Genomic DNA, 19,194 nt, shown 5'->3' with positions numbered 1-19,194 from the left:
TAAGCTGCAGTGTGTACCTTTGAGTCAGCCATTGTGCATGTGCAGACAACAGTTTCACTGAAGAGTTATGTGCAGGGAAATGAATTCGGTAATGCTCATTAGGTGAAGACATCTGGCCTGCCTCCCTCTCTGGTGTGCACAGCAACATAAAGTGATTTAAAACACAGTGGCTGGAAACAACCTCACAGCATTTTAAGCCACTAATGTGTATATAGCCTATATAGGTGATGATAAGAAATCTCCTGTGCCAGGAAACCATCAAAGCACACTCTGAGACCTACATTGGATCTGCCACACATCTAATGTCCTAAAAGTGCAGCTTTTAGGAGACAGCCTCATGAGTCAAATTTGGATCTGTGGATTCTAATTAGGCCTGCAGGCTGAAGGATCCCTATGCCTGTTGTAAAAGTTTGTAGCACAGCAACACCTGAATTTTCATTTAACCAATAACCTGTGTTTGGATGTAACACGTGTCAGGAAGAAAGTGTGAAGCAGTAAGGAATCTGAAATGACAAACGAGACTAGACAAGAGTATTTACTTCCACACTTAAGACTTGGCAACAATTAAATTGGGGGGGGGGGTTGAATTCAAGTGGTTAGAATCATTTTTTACAATTGTGTGTGTGAGTCAAATAAAGCAATGAAAACTTTAATTCTGGTTTAAAGAATAAAATATAGTATCAAATCATCAATTTTTCAGGGGGTTGTTATGACACATATTTAACATGGAAATATAGAAAGCCAAGGCAGGAATTCATCAGCTCTTGGACACAGAAACAAACATGTTGTAAACTAAATATTTTTTCAACATTCACAGTCTTTTTTAGCAACAGAATTCACAGGATGCAGTGAAGAGTTTAAAAATACATATGATTATTTTGCATAATAAAATTGGTATGAACAAACACACTGTCACACTGTCACAGTTGTGGGCAGTTCTTTGATGTCAAAAGCAGTTGAAGAAGGCATGAGGTGACAAAAATGCACATTACATGATGATGAATCTATTCTAGCATTTTAAAGTCAAGTACTGTGATCTGACATTGATGTTTCTAACATCATATCACTTTCATTCATTTCAATTTCAAGGGTTTCATCTAATGGAGGGGGTGCTTCCGTAGTTCTCCTCTGATGTGGTGCTTCCACTGCCATGATATTACTTTCTTCTGAGGTTTGCCTTTCTATATCTAATTCTAATACGTCCCACGCAGGTGAAATAATGTTCTTTAATGTCTTCATAGTATGCACATCAAAGTCATAGCATCTTAATTTATCCTTAATTGCAGTTCCTGAAAGAGATTGTTAATTTCTGCCGTGAGATTACTTCCATGTAAAAATACTATTTCTGTCCAGCCCCATGGACTCTTAAAAGACGATGTTCACTATCTATAGAATCACAGAATTGTAGAACTGGAAGGGACCACAGGGTCCATTGAGTACACCCCTCTATGATTCATTTTTTACTTTATTTATTATTACATTTTATCCCACTTCCCCCCCCCCGAGGTGCTCAAGGTGATGTACATGGTTCTGCTCCTTTCCATTTTATCCTCACAACAGCCGTGTGATGTAGTTTAAGCTGAGAAACGGTGACTTGCCCAAGGTCATCCAGTAAGCTTCATGGCTGAGTGAGGATTTAAACCCTGGCCCTAAATACATCATATTGACTGTAACCTGTATAGATAATTCAGAATGTGCACAGTAATTATTATTATCTCAAGAAAGTTAATATTCCGTTGGTATGTATTTTATGGAACTCCCCCCCGCCCGCCCGCCCGCTCCCATGGCATCATCCATCATCATTAAACTTTGGCAATTGCAATGGTTGAAAGAACTGCATGCAATGCATACTCTACTGAGTAGAGAGGAGAAGAACTAATGTTTCCCAAGTTCAACCTACAGATTCTTCAGATGGGGCTAAGAAAGATTCCTGTCTGAATCCATGGAGAGCTATGACTACCGGTAGTTAGTGCCAGACAGCTTAGCTAGACAGTGCTAAGTTAGGTGAACCAATGGTCTGACCTGGTGTAAGCAGCCTCCCTTTGTTCTTAAAACAACCTGTAATTTCTTACCAAAATAATTTAATGAAGCCATTGACCTTCTGCCTTCTGGGGGATTCAGCAAATGGTTTACTAGTGATAAGTAACCAGTGCTCTTCTTGAATAAATGTGCTAATGCTCTTCATGAGTGCACATATGTACTGACAGCCGTAGTGGTGTGGGAACATTTGAATAGCTATAGAGCAGTAACAAAATGGCAGCTTACCAATGTAGGCTTCAGAATCACCAATATACATTTCTATGCAATGTCCAAGCATAGTCACTGAAAACGTATCATCTCTTCTAAGACCAAGGGCCTGGTTAAAAAGGACAAATTACAAAATCGAGAAAAGTGAAAGATCATACTGAGCACATCAAGCTTGACACCCCCCCCCAAATTTTTATAAAGATTACATACTGTATGAAAATAATCAATTGCACTTTCAAAATTTCCCATCAGACTGTGAATGTATCCAATGGAAGAATAAGTAGAAGCATTCTGAGGAATCAACACTAGAGCTTGACGATGGTATTCGAGAGCTTCTTCATACTTCCTATTAAGAAAAACATGGATAAGGATATTGTTTCATTCACGTTATTAGGAAATACACATACTGTAGTAAACAATTGGCCATAAAAAACACATGGTACACTGGGCTGGTTCAGATGTTAAAGCGCCCTCCTAACATGGAAAGTAATCTCAGCATTTCAAATAAGCTCAGCTTAGCATTCCATGCAAACCAGGAATACTGGTTAAAAACAAACAATGGTTATTTGTTCAACAAGCTAATTTTAAACCATGAGTTATGAAGCTGGCTTTTAAATAAACCACTGGATTCACACTGTACGGTGAGCAAAGCTGAAATTATTTAAAACTGAAAATAAACTCAGCAGTAGTCTTCCTACCACCTGCATGAGAAAAGAGGAAAGGAGGGGTGCATGAGCCTGACATTTCTTTAGCAATGCTTGTCCTATATGCTACTATAATAATGGCTTAGCATTCATGCAAACCAGCCCACAGGGTGAAAAGAAGAATGCAGAAGGAAGGGAAGCTGTGAGATGAGGCGGGGGGGGGGGGAGGTGTGTAAGTAAGTGTTGGAAAACTTTTTCTATGAATTTTGAAGGACAATGAAGTTTCACATCCTGACCTCAGGAACTCTATTCAGTATCTCAGGTCTCTGAGCTTTCACTGTTCTATCATAAAGACTAGAAGCTTGATTTTTTAAAAATGCAATAGCTGAGATGTTTAAATACCATATTCCACAATACATTCCATTTCAATATATAATATTAACATGCCAGACAATAAATATAATTAAATGCATACAGAAGGTTTAGTAAAACTGGAATGCCGTACCATTTAAGGATCAATACTTAAAATACTAAGTACTGGTAAAAATCGCTGTCCCACTTACTTAAGCTTTCTGCATACATGTCCCAGATTATTCAGTAAAGGTTCCCACTTGTCAACCGTCACCTGCAAGACAAGCATCACATCTAAAGACAAAATTTTAATGCCTCTAAAACAAAATCTTGATTGAAGTAAACTAGCTATTCCATTGGTTGATTAAAAAAAAATCAACACCCATGTACCAAAGGATGACTTGCTATTTGAAAACTTTTGTGCAATATAAAACTTATTGCAGCATAGGTAGGAAGGTGGTGATCTGCATATGTATTCCTTCTGGGATATGGGTAGCTTTTAAACAGAGTGCTTGGTGGGATTCTTCAAATGTAGCACTTTGGGGTCCTTTCAAAACACAAACAGCTGAGATGGAATTATGGCCAACTCTATATTTATATCTATATAAATAAAAATAAAATACCTCATTTCCAATGGCTTTGATCTTCTCTAATGCATCAAGAAACCACTTTTCTGCAGTTTTCCAGCTGAAAGAAAACAAATCACGTAAGATAAAACACATTTAGAGGTCTCTGTCTTATGCATATGTCCCTTCAAATTAACAGCTTATCTATTACCCTTAGGGCCTTGCGTACAGAAAATGCCATTAACATGCAGCATTGAAAGATGCCTATAGGATCTCTCTCTCTCTTTTTAAAGCGAGAGATGTATGTGTTTTGTTAATGATGTAAAAATAATTCCCATGAGATACAAAAGCAGTGATAAGTACTTAGCTGTTTTTTGAAAACCACATCTGATCACAGAAGGAAAAAATAAATTCCTAAACTACAGTTATCAGTGACTGTGATAAGTGGTGTAACTGCTATCGCATTGTCAACATGATATAGTTTATATATGAAATAGTTGAAGTGACACATTAATGCTAGTACTAAGTTCATCAAGTGCACAAGTGGGCAGCATAATGGTTTCTAGGTTTTGGAGGGGAAGCTAACCAAGAAAGGAAATTATGCACAGATAGCCAAAGTTAAAAATAGTAACTTACTCTCCATTTTGAAATGCTACCACCCCAACTTCATGCATAACGAAAGGGTCTTCGGGTGCAATACTTAAAGCTTGGCTGAAAAACCGCTCAGCTAATTTTGAGTTGTTGGTCAAGCCATACTCCAGCCCAATATACAGCATTGGCAAATGGCAGCTACAAAAACAAAGAACCCGAACAGTAATTAAAAAAAACAACAACTAAGACATGAGGACATTTAAGGCAGCACTGCATTTCATTTAAACAAATCTTTGATCTATAGTTTTAAAAATACTGCAAACACATTTAAATGAGGGGTGGTGGTGGACAGAATACTAAAGTTTCCTTGTTTTGACAAGCATATCCATAATATTGCACTTGTAACTAATGTAAAGCTTACTTTCTAAGAGAAATATTAATTTTGCTGCAAACACTGAATACATCTCTGATGGCAGATGTTTTCCCAGTAAATTATTATTTTTGTTTATTTTTCATCCAAGATGGTTTTATTGAACTACATCCCTATTTCTTGGCAATCTAATTTTGACCTACCCTTTCATCAGCTGGGCTGCAGTGAAGTAAGCAGCCATTGCTTGGTCATGCTCACTTTCAACTGCAAATGAGTGTCCATATGCTATCCATGCTGGTCCATATGTTCTCTCAAGGGTAGTGGCTTTGCTGAAACATAAAAACCAGGTTCGTGAAATAAGAGCCAATGAAACCTGCAATGCTAAATGTAATGTTAAAGCTGTAACTCTGAAGTACAACTCCTCCCAATTCCAGTATTCAGGTATACAGAAGGTTGCCTGGACCTTACTTAGCTCATCAGTACTAACAGTACAAATTTTCTTAAAATGGTAAACTTACAAGAAAGCAACCCTTAGGACTACAGAAGACAAAGTGAAACTTACCTAAGGTATCTTCTGGCGTGTTCATTTTTATGGCCAACCATGAGATAATAACATCCTACAGCAAACCAGGAGACCTAATCGCCAGATAAAATTCAAGACACATTAGAGCACACTAGTGATATGACAAGTTTGTATGACCAAGTAAGCCAAACTATGGCTTACTGAGACTGTGCAAACATGGGGGCTCCTGGAGAGGAGCTTGCAGCTACATTGCTCCTCTCCAGTCCTTTTCACTACTGTGCCGTGCTGAGTAAGGAAAAGGTGTGGCTTAGCATGCTGTTTGAACTGCAACTTGCGGTTGAGCTCTCTCCTCACTAACCACAAGCAGTAGCCCAAAATCAGCCTTGGTGCAGCAGTAAAAAGGACCAAGGAGAAGGGAAGGTGGCTGCAAGGAAGGTGGATTGGTAAGCCTTAGTTTGGCTTACTGTGTCATGAAAACAAGACAAATGTAAGGGATCAGTTCCATTTAAAATGAGTTCAAGCAAACAGCATTAGAAATATGTTCCTTTATTATCACTTTTTTTCAAAAAGGTAGCAAAGAGACATGTATCAGTTAATCAAACCTTCACCAAGTGCAACAAGTGCACTGCAGTTACCAACATTTTATCCCTTTCCCAAAGGAAATGGTTTGCTGGACTGTTTCCTTATTTTTGTGGCACGGAGCCCACAATATTTTGTGGCTGAGAAAATGTGACTTTGTTGAGCAGCAGGTATACAATTTGTGATTGTCAGTGCTGTGCAAATTGGTTCAGCAACTTGTGGATAGCTAATTTGGTTCCATGAGTGATGAGCAGTACAATCCCTTCTCTACTATGCCGACTCTATTTGTGAAATTTTAAAGATTGGGGCGGGAGGCCGGAGTCTAAGCATTTTATGTACCATTTAGCTGAGGAATATTCATGTAGCCAATACAGAAAAGTGGTACTACCAATAAGGCTAATGTTATAATAAACTATTCATTACCATAATAATGGCAATAACATTTCACTTTATATAGTATATGCTACTATATAGGTCCTAACCTTACTTTTAAACCTTTTTTATTGCATTCATATCACATTTATGAAACAGAGAACAGTAGTACAACTTACAGGATTATTTGGGTACAAATCCACCAGTTTATGGGAAAGGTAGAAAAGTTCTAGCAAGGGGAAGAAATATATTTATGTTAAAAATAGTATATAACCTTGTGTTGAATGCTGATAAAATAGTTATGCCTTTTGTTCACATTTTTATTGGATTGAAAATGATAAAGCCATCAACTATTCTTCTTAAACGACCCCATATGATATATTCTTATGTTTCCAAGTCTACTTTCAAAGGCACTCATTCACAAGTCATGCTAGGGCAAACTATGGTTTACCAAAACCATGCAAATGTGTTGGCTCTTGGAGACAACGGGCACCCATTTTGCTTCTTGACAGTCCTTTAATCATAATGTGGCATGGCAGCCATGCCAAGATTTAGCTTAGCATGTCATGTGAACTGAGGATTGTGGCTAAGGTCTCGTCATTAACCATAGAGCAAACCTGGACTAGAGATAATGGCTAAGGAGGAAAGATCCTAGTCACAATCCTGCAATCGAGCATCACCTTGGTTTAGCTGTTACACCATGCCATGCTGAAAGTTCTGGGCGGGTGGAGGAGCTCCAGGAGCCTAATGAGTCACAGTTGGCTTACCATGCCATATGAACCAGGCCACTGACAGGCATTCTAGTCTGGTCAGCATATTTGATCATCTCAACAAGAAATATTCCGTAGACAATTTTTACTTAACATGTTACAGTTTCGCATTTAAACAGCAGTATAGTATCATTTGCATTTAGTAGTGCGGTTCCCAGTTTTCTTTACAATAGGAAGTCAACTTTGTCGCTAGAAACAAGGGTATCAGTAGTCCTCATTGCATGGGGTGGGCCTTCCACTTAGCAAGATTTCACATTTCACATAACTATTTTCCACTATGGATGACTCACTGTTATAATTTTTTTTTTCTGGCTCTCCACTGAAAGCACACACATTTCCCCCTTAAAAATTAAAAAAAGAGGAACTCATCATTGAAAGAGTGAAATATTGCTAAAAAGCAGTAATATTGCTATATGAATTTTAGGTAAGATCTAATCCATCATATATGGATTAACACACAAATATGAGTCCTTATGCTTTCTTTATGATTACTCATCAATATCTGCCTACAAAATCTCACATTTTATTTATTAAGGCGTGCATTCAATACGGCTTGTCTAGGAGAGGAACAGACTTCCCCCCATGCAGCAGGACTTCACCTTCTCTTGCTTCCTCCTGCAGGTCCCCATGCATCCTAAAATTCTGCTCCAAAAACCTGAGACACCCCTGCAGAGCAGATGTTGGGGGTGTGCAGGAGGAAGGAGATGAGGGTTAAATCCTGTTGAATGAATAAAAATCTGCTTGTTCTGTGTTGAATTCTGGCCTAACCTTCCTCCAAGTGGCAAGACATGGTTCTCTCCTATACTATTTTATTTTCACAACCACTTTGTGAAATAGGTTAGGCTGAGATTTAGAGACAAACCAAGGCCACCCAATGAGCTTCAGGGTGGAGTGGAAATGTGAAGACAGCTCTAGAACCCTGATCCTAGTTCTACTCACTATATCACGCTAGCTTTAAACTCCTGAATTAGAACTGAAAGGCCTGTTCAGGAGTCAATGCAATACACACACACACACACACACACACACACACACACACACCAGGAATCCCTTTAAAAATAACTAATATACATTTGTATTAAAACACCTCACCATTTGCTTTATTCAGCTCCACAAGTGTCCCAATATGCACAGGTAAACAACTGGCATGGAATGGATCCTTTTCCATTACTCTAAAAACAAGCGGAAATAAAAAACCCTCAAGGGACAGTAACTTAATAAAAATTGAGGCGCAAATAGATCATTGCTCTTGCAAAATATGGTAGAATTGTTTATTACTTTGTATCCTTCCCATCATCCAAAGTACTCAGAGAGGCACTGAAAGACTGTAGTTTTCAGCTCCAGATATTGTATTAAGGTTCTTCCCCCCCTTCAAATTTAAATAGGAATATAGAAAGGTGTCCTATACTGAAAACTGAATATTGCCTACAATGACTGGCAGGAGCTCTTGAGGGTTTCAGGCAGGAGTCTCTCCCACCCACACCTGGAGATACTGGGAAACTGAATCCAGGACATTCTGAACACAAGACAAAGGCTGCACCACTGAGCCATGACCCTTCGCCGCTGGAGAAAGAAGATCAGACTCAGCATTCGCTCAATAGGAGGCTCCACCCAGTCATGACTTGCTGACAAATGTTATCTGCAAATACAGTCATACCTCGGAAGTCGAATAGAATCCATTCCGGAAGTCTGTTCGACTTCCAAAACATTTGAGAACCAAGGTGCGGCTTCTGATTGGCTGCAGGAAGCTCCGGCAGCCAATCGGAAGCCGCAACAGAGGTTCGGGTTCCAAAGATCATGTGCAAACTGGAACAATCACTTCTGGGTTTGCGGCGTTTGGGAGCCAAAAAGTTAGTCTCACAAGGCGTTCGACTTCCAAGGTAAGACTGTACATATTTTACCTTTCTAGACATACTGTACATTTAAAAACACATTGTGTGAAATAGCTTTCTATGTGCCCTGCTTAAAGTTGTCCATTTCCAAATGCACATATTTGGTAAATGAACAGCTAAACCCAGAGCTGGGGAACCTGTGGCCCTCCAGATGTTGCCCGACCACAACTTGCACTATCCCCAACCACTGTCCCTGCTGGCAGCAGTTTATGGGAGTTGTAGTCCAGCAATATCTGGGGGACAAAACCTCCCCAACCCTGATCTTATCAAAATTGTCGTACAAGACACTTCAATGCGCTGAGCCCCAAACATTTATCCCCCAGACCTTTAGTACAAGAGTAAGAAAAGGCTAACAGGCAAGGCGTAACTGATATAATGACAGCTGGTGGGATTCCAAACGGTAGTGACCAACAATTAAGACATCCAGGCTTTACATTCATCTCTGCACTATGAAAACATGCTTTCAGTAAAGAGTGAGCAATTATCTATTGGCTTCCACAATTGAGTGGTTTCAAATAAATGCTATTTCGTAACAGGCTGATGATATATGTACTTACAGAGAAGTGAGCTTGTAGCACATCTTGAAATCGCAGTTATAGTAATGCCTTTCTGCTAAAGACACGACGACATCCAGATTATCTTGAAGACCATCTACAGATTCAGGGATCAATGTTTCACTGGGTTTATTATACTGAAAGAGAGAAGAAATGTCAGTAGAGAACTATGTCGTTGCTCAGATCCGTAATACCATTATTGCTAGAGGGCAATTACACACCTCCCCCCCCCCAAAAAAAAACTATTACACTTTGGTTCCACTTTGTCTGGAAAGGTGGCTGGCAAGACCTAACAAGATAGCAAGAACCGGCAAATGCATTTTGCTCTAACACCTTCTATTCAGATGGACAAGTGTCCTTGTCCATTAAACTCCATTCTTAATCCAAACAAGGCCATGCTGTATCACCTATCAGTTGGCTACTGAATGCCCTGAGACAGGGGATCGCCATTTTAAAAAACACTGTAAAAGCCTCATAAAATTCAAGCAGTCCTATTGTTAAGGGTGACGACGGGGTTGGGTGGAGGTGGGGCACAGACTGCCATCCTTTCTGTTCACATGAAAGACACCCTACCAGGACCATCCCATTCTTCCATGGGTCTTTGTTTCTACAATAATAGCCAGACTGCCTGAATAGACTTACACGGTTTAGGAGGTAGTGTTCTCACACAATGAGGGTGAGAGTAGGGAAAAGGCAGCTAGAGCTGCCCTTCCTGCTATTCATATCAACAGCTATGTATTACAGGGTAAAGATCTGCTGTGAGAAGCCTGCTGTTCTCGTAGAGGCTCCCTGCACAATTAAGGTTCTAAACCAGGCATCCCCAAACTGCGAAGAGGACCAGTGGTCAGGGATGATGGGAATTGTAGTCCAAAATATCTGGAGGGCCAAAGTTTGGGGATGCCTGTTTCAAACTGTGTAGGGAGCCTTCATGGGTATAGCAGACTTGCTGCTGCAGATTTTTGCCCCCCAATGCATGACGAGCGGCAGGGAAGTGTGATGGCAACACAGTGAAAGGAGCATAGCTAGTGAGAACATCTCCAGGCACCCCCAAACTCGGCCCTCCAGCTGTCTTTGGACTACAACTTCCATCGTCCCTAGCTAACAGGACCAGTGGTCAGGGATGATGGTAGTTGTAGTCCCAAAACAGCTGGAGGGCCAAGTTAGGGGATGCCTGAGCTAAGCTCTCCATTGATGAGGTTCTAATTGTGTGAGGAGCAGAGTACTTGCGTAGGGCTACAGAGTTTTCCAAATGATCATCTGAACCTGATCTTAGCTTTATATTTTGAAAACTACATTGTTTCCATTATAGCCATTATGACCCTTCTAGAATTATTAAATTTATACAGTATATCATACTGTATTTGGATACACTGAAAGCTTTTGAGGGGTGAATTCTGATTGATTGATAAATAGTATGCAAGGTCACAATAACTGATGCTAAACTGCTAAGACACAAACAGAAGCAAATCGTAGGTCCTAAGATGCAAAATAGAGGCTATTGGTTACATTAAAGTATATGTAACAGAATGTTATCACATTTACATTTGAATCAATGTAGATTTCTTTTAAACTATAGTACTATTACCTTTTTTAATTTATTCTCAAACAGAAAATGCAGCAATACTACTTCTTCTTCTGTGCATTGTTTTCCTAGAGGTAGAGATTCCAGCAGCTCTTTTTCTGAACACATCAGTTACAAAAGTGAATTCCAGAAGAATAGAAGAGAATAATAAAAACACGATAAAACATCAAACATTAAAAACTTCTCTAAACAGGGAAGGGTAGTGATACAATATACTTTGTGGCATTGTATTTGTATGGTGTAATTCATATGGATCAAAAGGCGCATTGTTTGGGATGAAATTTGCGTTATTGTGATGCTTTTTCACTGAACATGAGATCTGTGGCAAGAGCAGTGCTCAGGTAAAAATGTGCCAACTGCTACCACATACAGCATCATAAAACATGTTGCATTGAGATATAAGTTTCTGATATACTGTCAGTCTGTCTAGGACTAAGAACACTCTGCTACTTCCTATGTGTGTTTACCTATCTTTGTCTATTCTGCTGGGAGCTGGCCAGAGTGGCTGGGGAAACCAAGCCAGATGGGTGGGGTATAAATAATAAAGTTTCTCCAAAACTTTTAGAACCTGTGCTTCCCTTCTGAATTTCCTCTGCCCTGTGCCTTTCTCCCCTCTCCTGTCCTGCAAATCTTACAATCTGACACCAATAACCCATTCTAGAAGTGAGCATGTGGAGTTATGTGCCATCATATGCAGTTATGTGCCATCAAAAGATTTGATTAGCAGTGGAAAATAGAAGGGGAAAAGAAGAACATGCCTATCTCCCCTAAAAATCATATTCAGCAGCACTTCCTTTTCGGGATGATAAAATAGCAGAGGTGTGAACCAGTGTCTTTTTTTTTCCAGGGAGGCATGAGATCTATCCAGATCTTAGCTGGGAGGGTTGAAGGTTACTAGAAATTATCTCTCTCTTCCTGTAATTCCTTCTGCTTTAGACACACCATACCCAAAAAGGGAGGCTTGCTTCATAATTTAATAAACGCTAGCCTATTCATTGCAGGGAACGGTAGAGAAGCAGGATGATAATGGCATTCATACGCCAGTTTGAAGGCCGTATTCTATATTCAGACTGATGAAATGCCTATCACTATGGCAGAAAAGAAGTAAAAGAGGGTTTACAGGATGACCATCAGTGGGGAAGGTGCTGCTGGTTTTACCCCCAACTGCAGCATTGCCTTCAAATTCATTTTCATGGGGGGAATAGGACAATGTACTTTAGCCATTTGCTAATACAAGGAAGGGAAAGTAAAGAGTACCGCATTCACGGATGCAACTGAGCTGAGGGCTACCACACTGAACATGTTGCTATCACATGATGGCAGCAGTGCTGGCTGAGGATCCAGTAGATCCTGTGTCAGCCCAGCCTTTCCTCCACAAAAACACCCTAGGAATACCACTGCTGGCATCTTCCATCCAAAATCTGTTTGGATGGGCACATAGGGATGTTCCACAGTGACAGGACTTCCCTGCCAGTAGCAGAGTTGCCTCATTAATGGAGGCTGGTGGCACCAGACAGAGCTGGGCAGGGGGACACATCCACTTCAAAAATAAAACATAAAAAAACCTCCAGCAAGGAAGATTGTGAGTTTGAGCTGCTCTGTCGGCTTTGGAGCATAATCAGCAAAATTTATTTATTCTGAAAACTGGTATCTCTAATCAATGGCTGATATAATTTAATATTTTGTTTATTAAAACAGTTTTTTTTTGATAAAGAGAAAGAATGTTCCAAAATTGGGGTGGGGGTGGGTTGATGAGAGTTATCCAAACCTTCTTCTGCTGTCAGCATATGGTGTGATGTTAAAAGGTCAAAAGCTTCGAAGCAGTAAACATCAAGTTTCAAGGCCTCTTTGTAGCTGAATGTTGCCAGGGTTCTGTTATCAAGTGCATCATAGATCTTCCCACGCAAAAGGCAAATAGAGCTCTTGATCTGATGGGAAAGGATAGGTGGAGGTCAGAGAAGGTGTTTGCGGTTTGATACAGAGCACAAATTAAAACTTAGAAACAAAAAAATGCATTTTATTCATCGGATTGTACCAGTCACACTGCATCATACTTTATAAAATTCATAGTTAAGTGTGTTATACATCTGTACAGTGTGGTTAACCATGGCATAGCTCATGAGGTGTGTACTTGATTCATGTGTGTCTTTACTCAATTCTCAATTGTGAGCTTCGGTAGTCTTGTTCAGCTTTTACACATGAACCTGAGAAAGAGTCCGCCCCCTAAGGAAACCATTCCTGTGAAACGGGGAAGAAGCTAGCCGCCCGTCGGAAGAGATAAGAACACATGGGAAGAGATAAGAACACATGATACATCGTAGCACTTTATTATTGGACTTGACTATCAGACTTGATTATTGCACTTTATACTGGACTTTTAAGACTTCCAGCATGAGATTTTGTACATATTTTTGAATCTCTTTGTATATGTGAAGGTTGTTGGTGCATATACATTTAAATATTTGCACTTCACGGTTGTTAACCTTTTCATTGTTTTGCTAACATCACCGTGTTGTCTGTTTGTTTGCTTACATTAATTTATTTCTGTCAATATGTTACTCACTGAAGATTGTGAAACCTCCCAGTCACTGGAACAGTCCTTTGGACCACTTTCATCCTTACAATATTTTTCGAACAGCCTTTTGTTGATCGGTTCTTCCATATCAAGAATATCAAGAGCCTGTTGATATTCTTTTGCAGCATACTATACAGAGAAATTCAAAGTTATGTTATGTTTAAAGTGGCAATGCAAAAAGTAATATTTTTTTAAAGAGCTCATCCACCATCCAGTTATACGCCTTACATAATTCATTCTGAACAACTTTACACATATAAACACATTCTAATGTAAGTAAATACTTACATGACATCTAGCAGCAAGGTATCGACATGCTTCATATAACTAAGGGAGAAATTAAAATTGTTTAAATAATTTTGCACTCTGAAAAGGCTTAACTTTTTAAAGAATAAAGATGGTGATGCCTGACATAGCATTGTGGTTCTTATACTTTGTACTTTCAATTCACGAGTCTGTTTATCATATTTTGTCCAGTTCCTTTAATGCATTCTGCATGCCAAGAGTCAACTCTTTCATTGCCTTTCTAACTGAACTGCTCTTTATCATCTCCCTTCTGCCAACATAGATCCTGCTGACTTAATTAATCTTGAAAGAATCATATTTATCTATGTATTAAAAGAAAGAAAGAAATCTAGGAAACAGAAGGAATGTTTTCACTAAAAATTGTCTTATGCTACTTTCATTTTCTGTAACCACTACCCACCGCTGGCTTCAGCAAGACATCTGTGAGCAAGTTAGCAGTTTATGTTGCCACTTCTGTGCTATTTGTATTTCTTACTTTACACCCATTGCTTCTACAGTACTGCAGTATTGGCTTAACTGCTATCAGCACCTACAATTTCAATAGTGCCTCGTGTTCCATTCCAACTTATCCCCATTTGGTGCTTTGACTATTTTCTCATATGTTATCTATTTCATAAATTATTACAGAAGGTGTAGCAACCAGCATGTCTGACAATGCTCAACTTAGCAACTTGTACAACAAACCGAAAAGGCTAAAATGGAAGAAACAAGACTAGTCTGCAGTATCTTACCTTATCTAGTTTTCTTGACCTAAGGGCATGTGCTGCCCTGTGGTACTGAGCTGTGAGGTAAAGACACTGAGCCAGCCAGTAGATATCCTGTGGGTCTTCTAAAAAAGAAATAGCCACACAACTTTATTAAATATGATCCCCCACAAAACTCATGTGCTTTATCTTGTTTGTATGGGATATATTTTGTTCACAGCACGTTAAAAAAACAGCAACACTTAATTTAACAAAAGCAAGTATTTCTACAATTGATAAATTAAAGAACAATAAAAATCCTATCTTTGTCAACCTGAGAAAAATGTCTACGCACTAAGTTAAACCAACCATTAGAATTTTGCATTGCATTTAACAGTCTTTTAGACATAAGGGTGTCAACAATGGCCACATGACTGCAATTTTGGAGATAATGTGCCTCAGATACAAGCATTACAAACATTTACTAGGGAAATAGATATACTACCCTGCAAATTCACTGTCACTTTTTTTACACCAATGCAAGCCAGATCAGAGTTACTGTATCTCAATGATGGTGAAACACCACAATGTTGGAAGTTTTTATTCATATAAATCAGTTATGGGAAATCTCTGGACGTGGACCTAATCAGGCCTGCCATACCTCCCCATTTGGCCCACCAGCAGGTTTCCAACAAGTCACACCCTCCTGCTCTGTATGTGATGTTCTATATGGCATCAGTTGTAGGGCTGGTAAATATTTCTCTCCCTGATAAAAGTGGGATTTGCAAGCACAGCCCATCACCAATCAGCTGACCATGAGTGCCTGCAAAGCACTACACTATGCAAGTGCTGTTGAAAAGCTGATCATTGATGTTTGCAAAGTGCTGTGCCTCTGCCTCCGCAGTTTGATTTCAAACTGTGCTGTCAAAGGAAAATGGGTCCCCTTATGTCACTGTGACATACAGTAGTTTGGTTTACAGGTGGGCAGACCCACCCACCTGTCAAGCTTTGCCTGCAGGTGGTGGAGCAAATAAGGATCCATCCTGCTGGCTTGATCCAGTTTCCCACCTCTGCTGTAAATACAGTACTTCAAAGTTATCAACCCAAACAATCCAAGTCTGAAAGACATGTCATGGTCATTCTGAAGAAAAATAAACACAATATAGGAAAGGGAAATTCATTTAAAAGACACTTCACAAAAATAGTTTTAGAAAAGTTGACGGCTGTATAATTAAAGTGAAATATGTAACTTACCATGAGACAATGAAGCAACTTTATCTGCCCAAAACAGAGCACTTTGATACTGTTGCTATTTTTAGGGGCAAAGAAAGAACAAGCATTACACATTTTTCCTATAACAAATTGTACTGATTACATTTGATTCCCACCCTTTATCCAAGGGACTCAAGGCAACATGCACGGTACTCTCCCCCGCTGTCACCTCCCAGTTTTATCTTTTTATCTACTCTGTGAGGTGGATTAGGCTGAGCTAGTGTGACTTGGCTCATGGTCACTCAGAGAATTTTATAGATGAGTGGGGATTTCAACCTATGTCTCCTTAGTCTTTCTCTAATAAAACTGGATTATTGCATATACAAATAAGCAATGAATTTTTTACTTGTCCACCAGGAGAGAACCAATCTGGTATTATACACAATCCATTTGATCATTTTGCAAACGAGGAATTGAAGCTAAATGACCCACCCAAAACTATCAACACTTTGAGACACTGAACTATCGGCAAGAGAAGGACTGTCACTTTATATTGGAAGGGCCTCCTGTACAGTGTGTGTTTAACTACAGCACGTTGGACAGAAACTGTGCCACTCACTGAAACTGCCTCTCTCTGCTAGAAAAGGCACATAGCTTCTAACAGGTAAGTAATGTGGCGGTGGCAACCAGCTCTGGTGGCTGCCCATTGGGACTGGTAGGGAGGAAGACAAGAGAGGTGAACAGTAGGTGGAGCCAGAGCTAACAACAGGCACATCTACCGTAGCTAATTCAAGTTTGATAGAATCATGGAACCTGAAGAGCTGGAAGGGGCCACAAGGGTCATCTAGCCCAGGGCTCCCAAACTAAGGCCCAGGGGCCGGATGCGGCCCAATTGCCTTCTAAACCCGGCCCGCGGATGGTCCGGGAATCAGCATGTTTTTGCATGAGTACAATGTGTCCTTTTATTTAAAATGCATCTCTGGGTTATTTGTGGGGCATAGGAATTCGTTCATATTTTTTTTTCAAAATACAGTCTGGCCCCCCATAAGGTCTGAGGGACAGAGGGACAGCCCCCCTGCTGAAAAAGTTTGCTGACCCCTGATCTAGCCCAACACCCTGCATGGGCGTAGCCGGGATTTATGTTGGGCGGGCGGGGCAGAACCGAACTATTAGTTAAGTATTTTGATTCACTTACCTGATTTAGGTCATGACTCCCTGCAAGGCAGGAATCAACATGTGGCTCCAACCCACAACCCTGCTGAGATCTACAAGGGCAAGACCTTAGGAAGTTACAGGTAGGTAGCCGTGTTGGTCTGCCATAGTCGAAACAAAATTAAAAAAATCCTTCCAGTAGGAGTTTGTCATTGGTATGAGCTTTTGTGTGCATGCACACTTCTTCAGATACTGTACACTGAAACAGAAGTCACTAGACCCTTATACTGTATATAGATCGATGGACTTCCATTTCATGCAGCTCAATGTGGTGCCTTCCATAGTTCTAGTTACAGGTAAGTAGCCGTGTTGGTCTGATGTAGTCAAAACAAAATAAAATAGTGTATCTGAAGAAGTGTGCAGTGTTGGAGACCCCGAGAGAACGACGGAGGGGAGCGTCTCCTCACCTTTCTCGCCTTGGCTCACCTGGTCTATGTACTGCCTCACCCGCTTCCGGAGGCGTTCCAGGTTCATTTCCCCGCACAGACCCCCTCGGGGGACGCCGGTCGGCGAAGCCGCCTCGCGCCGAGACTCGAGTTCCTTCCCGTTAAACAACCGCCGCTCGAGACTCCTCTGCCAAGGTCCGCCGGCAATAGCGCTCCCCCGCGACATCGCGTTGGTGCAACCGTCATAATTGCACCCTCATAAACGCTGGCCCTGCGCGCAACGTTCCGACAGTTCCTAGAGGCGTGGGAAATACAAACCAACCGCTGGCGTTTTTTAATTTGCGCGGAGCGAGGTACGGGGGTGGGGGGAGGGGTAAGTATTGTTTAGGCGGGCGACGGGGTTGTCGCTGCTGTTGATATTGATTTTTCCGTACCCCCCCCTAAGATCTTATGATTTATGTGGAAATATTGGTTTGTTTATATTTATTTATTTGATGGATTGATTTCTATACCGCCCTTCATCAGGGTGGTTCACAGACAGGGTCGGATTTAGGTTTGATGATGCCCTAAACTACGGAAGGTAATGGGGCCCTTTATATGTTCAGCTGTCCTTTGTCAACAACATATTGTCGTTGTTTTTTTGTGTTGAATAGATGCTATATGGTAATTTATGAACCTAATAGGTATCTAAAGCCATTTGCACATAACAAAATGTTGTAGTTTTTATTTTGTTTTTTATCTTACATTTTGGAAATAATAATAATAATAATAATAATAATAATAATAATAATAAATTTTATACCCCGCCCTCCCCGGCCAGGGCTGGGCTCAGGGCGGCTAACACCAAATACGAATTACAATAAAACATAATAGGAACAACAACAACAACAACCAGTTAATTAAAACATGGCTTAAAATACATACAGCTTAAAATGTAGCCTCATTTTAATAGCAGCCCATAAATCAAGACCATAGAGGGAGGAAACATCAGCTATTCATCCATGCTGGTCCTACATGGGTCAGCAAAAAAGCCAAGGGAAAATTTATTTACCAAATTCCATATAAGGGGTCAGAGTGAGTCTAAGCCGAAGGCCAGGCAGAACAGCTCCATCTTGCAGGCCCTGCAGAAAGATGTCAAATCCTGTAGGGCCCTGGTCTCTTGTGACAGAGTGTTCCACCATGCTGGGGCCAGTGCTGAAAAGGCCCTGGCCCTAGTTGAAACCAATCTAATCTTGAGGCTTGGGACCTCCAAAGTGTTATTATTTATGGACCTTAAGGTCCCCCGTGGTGCATGTACATCCAATGTTTTTTTTCCTTCAAATTTTTTGGGGGACCCCAAGAGAGTGGGGCCCTAAGCTATAGCTTGTTTAGCTTATACATAAATCCGGCACTGTTCACAGATACAGGATAAAAAACATGAACAGAAGTAAAACAAAACAGCAAAATGATAACACCATCCCTATTTCCACAGACGCATATTAAAAAAAGGCTGTGAGGATATCAATTGGCAAAAGGCCTAGTTAAAGAGGATCGTTTTTTTTGCCTGGCGCCTAAAGATATATAATGAAGACGCCAGGTGAGCCTCCCTGCGGAGAGCATCCCACAAATGGGGAGCCACTGCAGAAAAGGCTCCGTTCTCGTGTTGCCACCCTCTGGACAGTTTATATGGGGAGAGGAGGTCCTTAGGGTATTGCGGTCCTGAGCTTGATTTGGTTGTGAACTTTTGATGTGTTTTATTTATGGTTTATGACTACTTTTGTCCTGTTTGTGACTACGTGA

The 19,194-nt window shown here is 40.5% G+C and overlaps 1 protein-coding gene across 2 annotated transcripts; it reads right to left on the bottom strand.

Moving 5' to 3' along the window:
* Window positions 1–851: 851 nt before the first annotated feature.
* CDC16 (cell division cycle 16) lies at window positions 852–17,646 on the bottom strand. 2 transcript variants are annotated; one of them, XM_035116181.2, is made up of 18 exons: window positions 17,456–17,646; window positions 15,860–15,914; window positions 14,654–14,751; window positions 13,905–13,943; window positions 13,605–13,745; window positions 12,810–12,969; window positions 11,045–11,139; window positions 9,463–9,596; window positions 8,106–8,185; window positions 6,423–6,472; window positions 5,332–5,405; window positions 4,973–5,098; window positions 4,445–4,597; window positions 3,866–3,929; window positions 3,455–3,516; window positions 2,458–2,593; window positions 2,266–2,356; window positions 852–1,289 (listed from the first exon to the last, which is right to left on the bottom strand). In XM_035116181.2, exons 1-18 carry the CDS (start codon window positions 17,639–17,641, stop codon window positions 1,024–1,026), a joined length of 2,010 nt encoding a protein of 669 aa, XP_034972072.2. In that variant the 5' UTR covers window positions 17,642–17,646; the 3' UTR covers window positions 852–1,023. The 2 variants fall into 2 exon arrangements, with proteins under 2 accessions (XP_034972072.2, XP_034972073.1); XM_035116182.2 differs by having other exon boundaries at window positions 17,437–17,590.
* Between the last annotated feature and the right edge of the window lie 1,548 nt (window positions 17,647–19,194).

This window comes from Zootoca vivipara, chromosome 4 (assembly GCF_963506605.1).
Source record: "Zootoca vivipara chromosome 4, rZooViv1.1, whole genome shotgun sequence".
NCBI classification, from domain to species: Eukaryota; Metazoa; Chordata; class Lepidosauria; order Squamata; family Lacertidae; genus Zootoca; species Zootoca vivipara.
The sequence above is the reverse complement of the archived record's forward strand: the minus strand, read 5'-3'. Positions and strand labels throughout refer to the sequence as shown.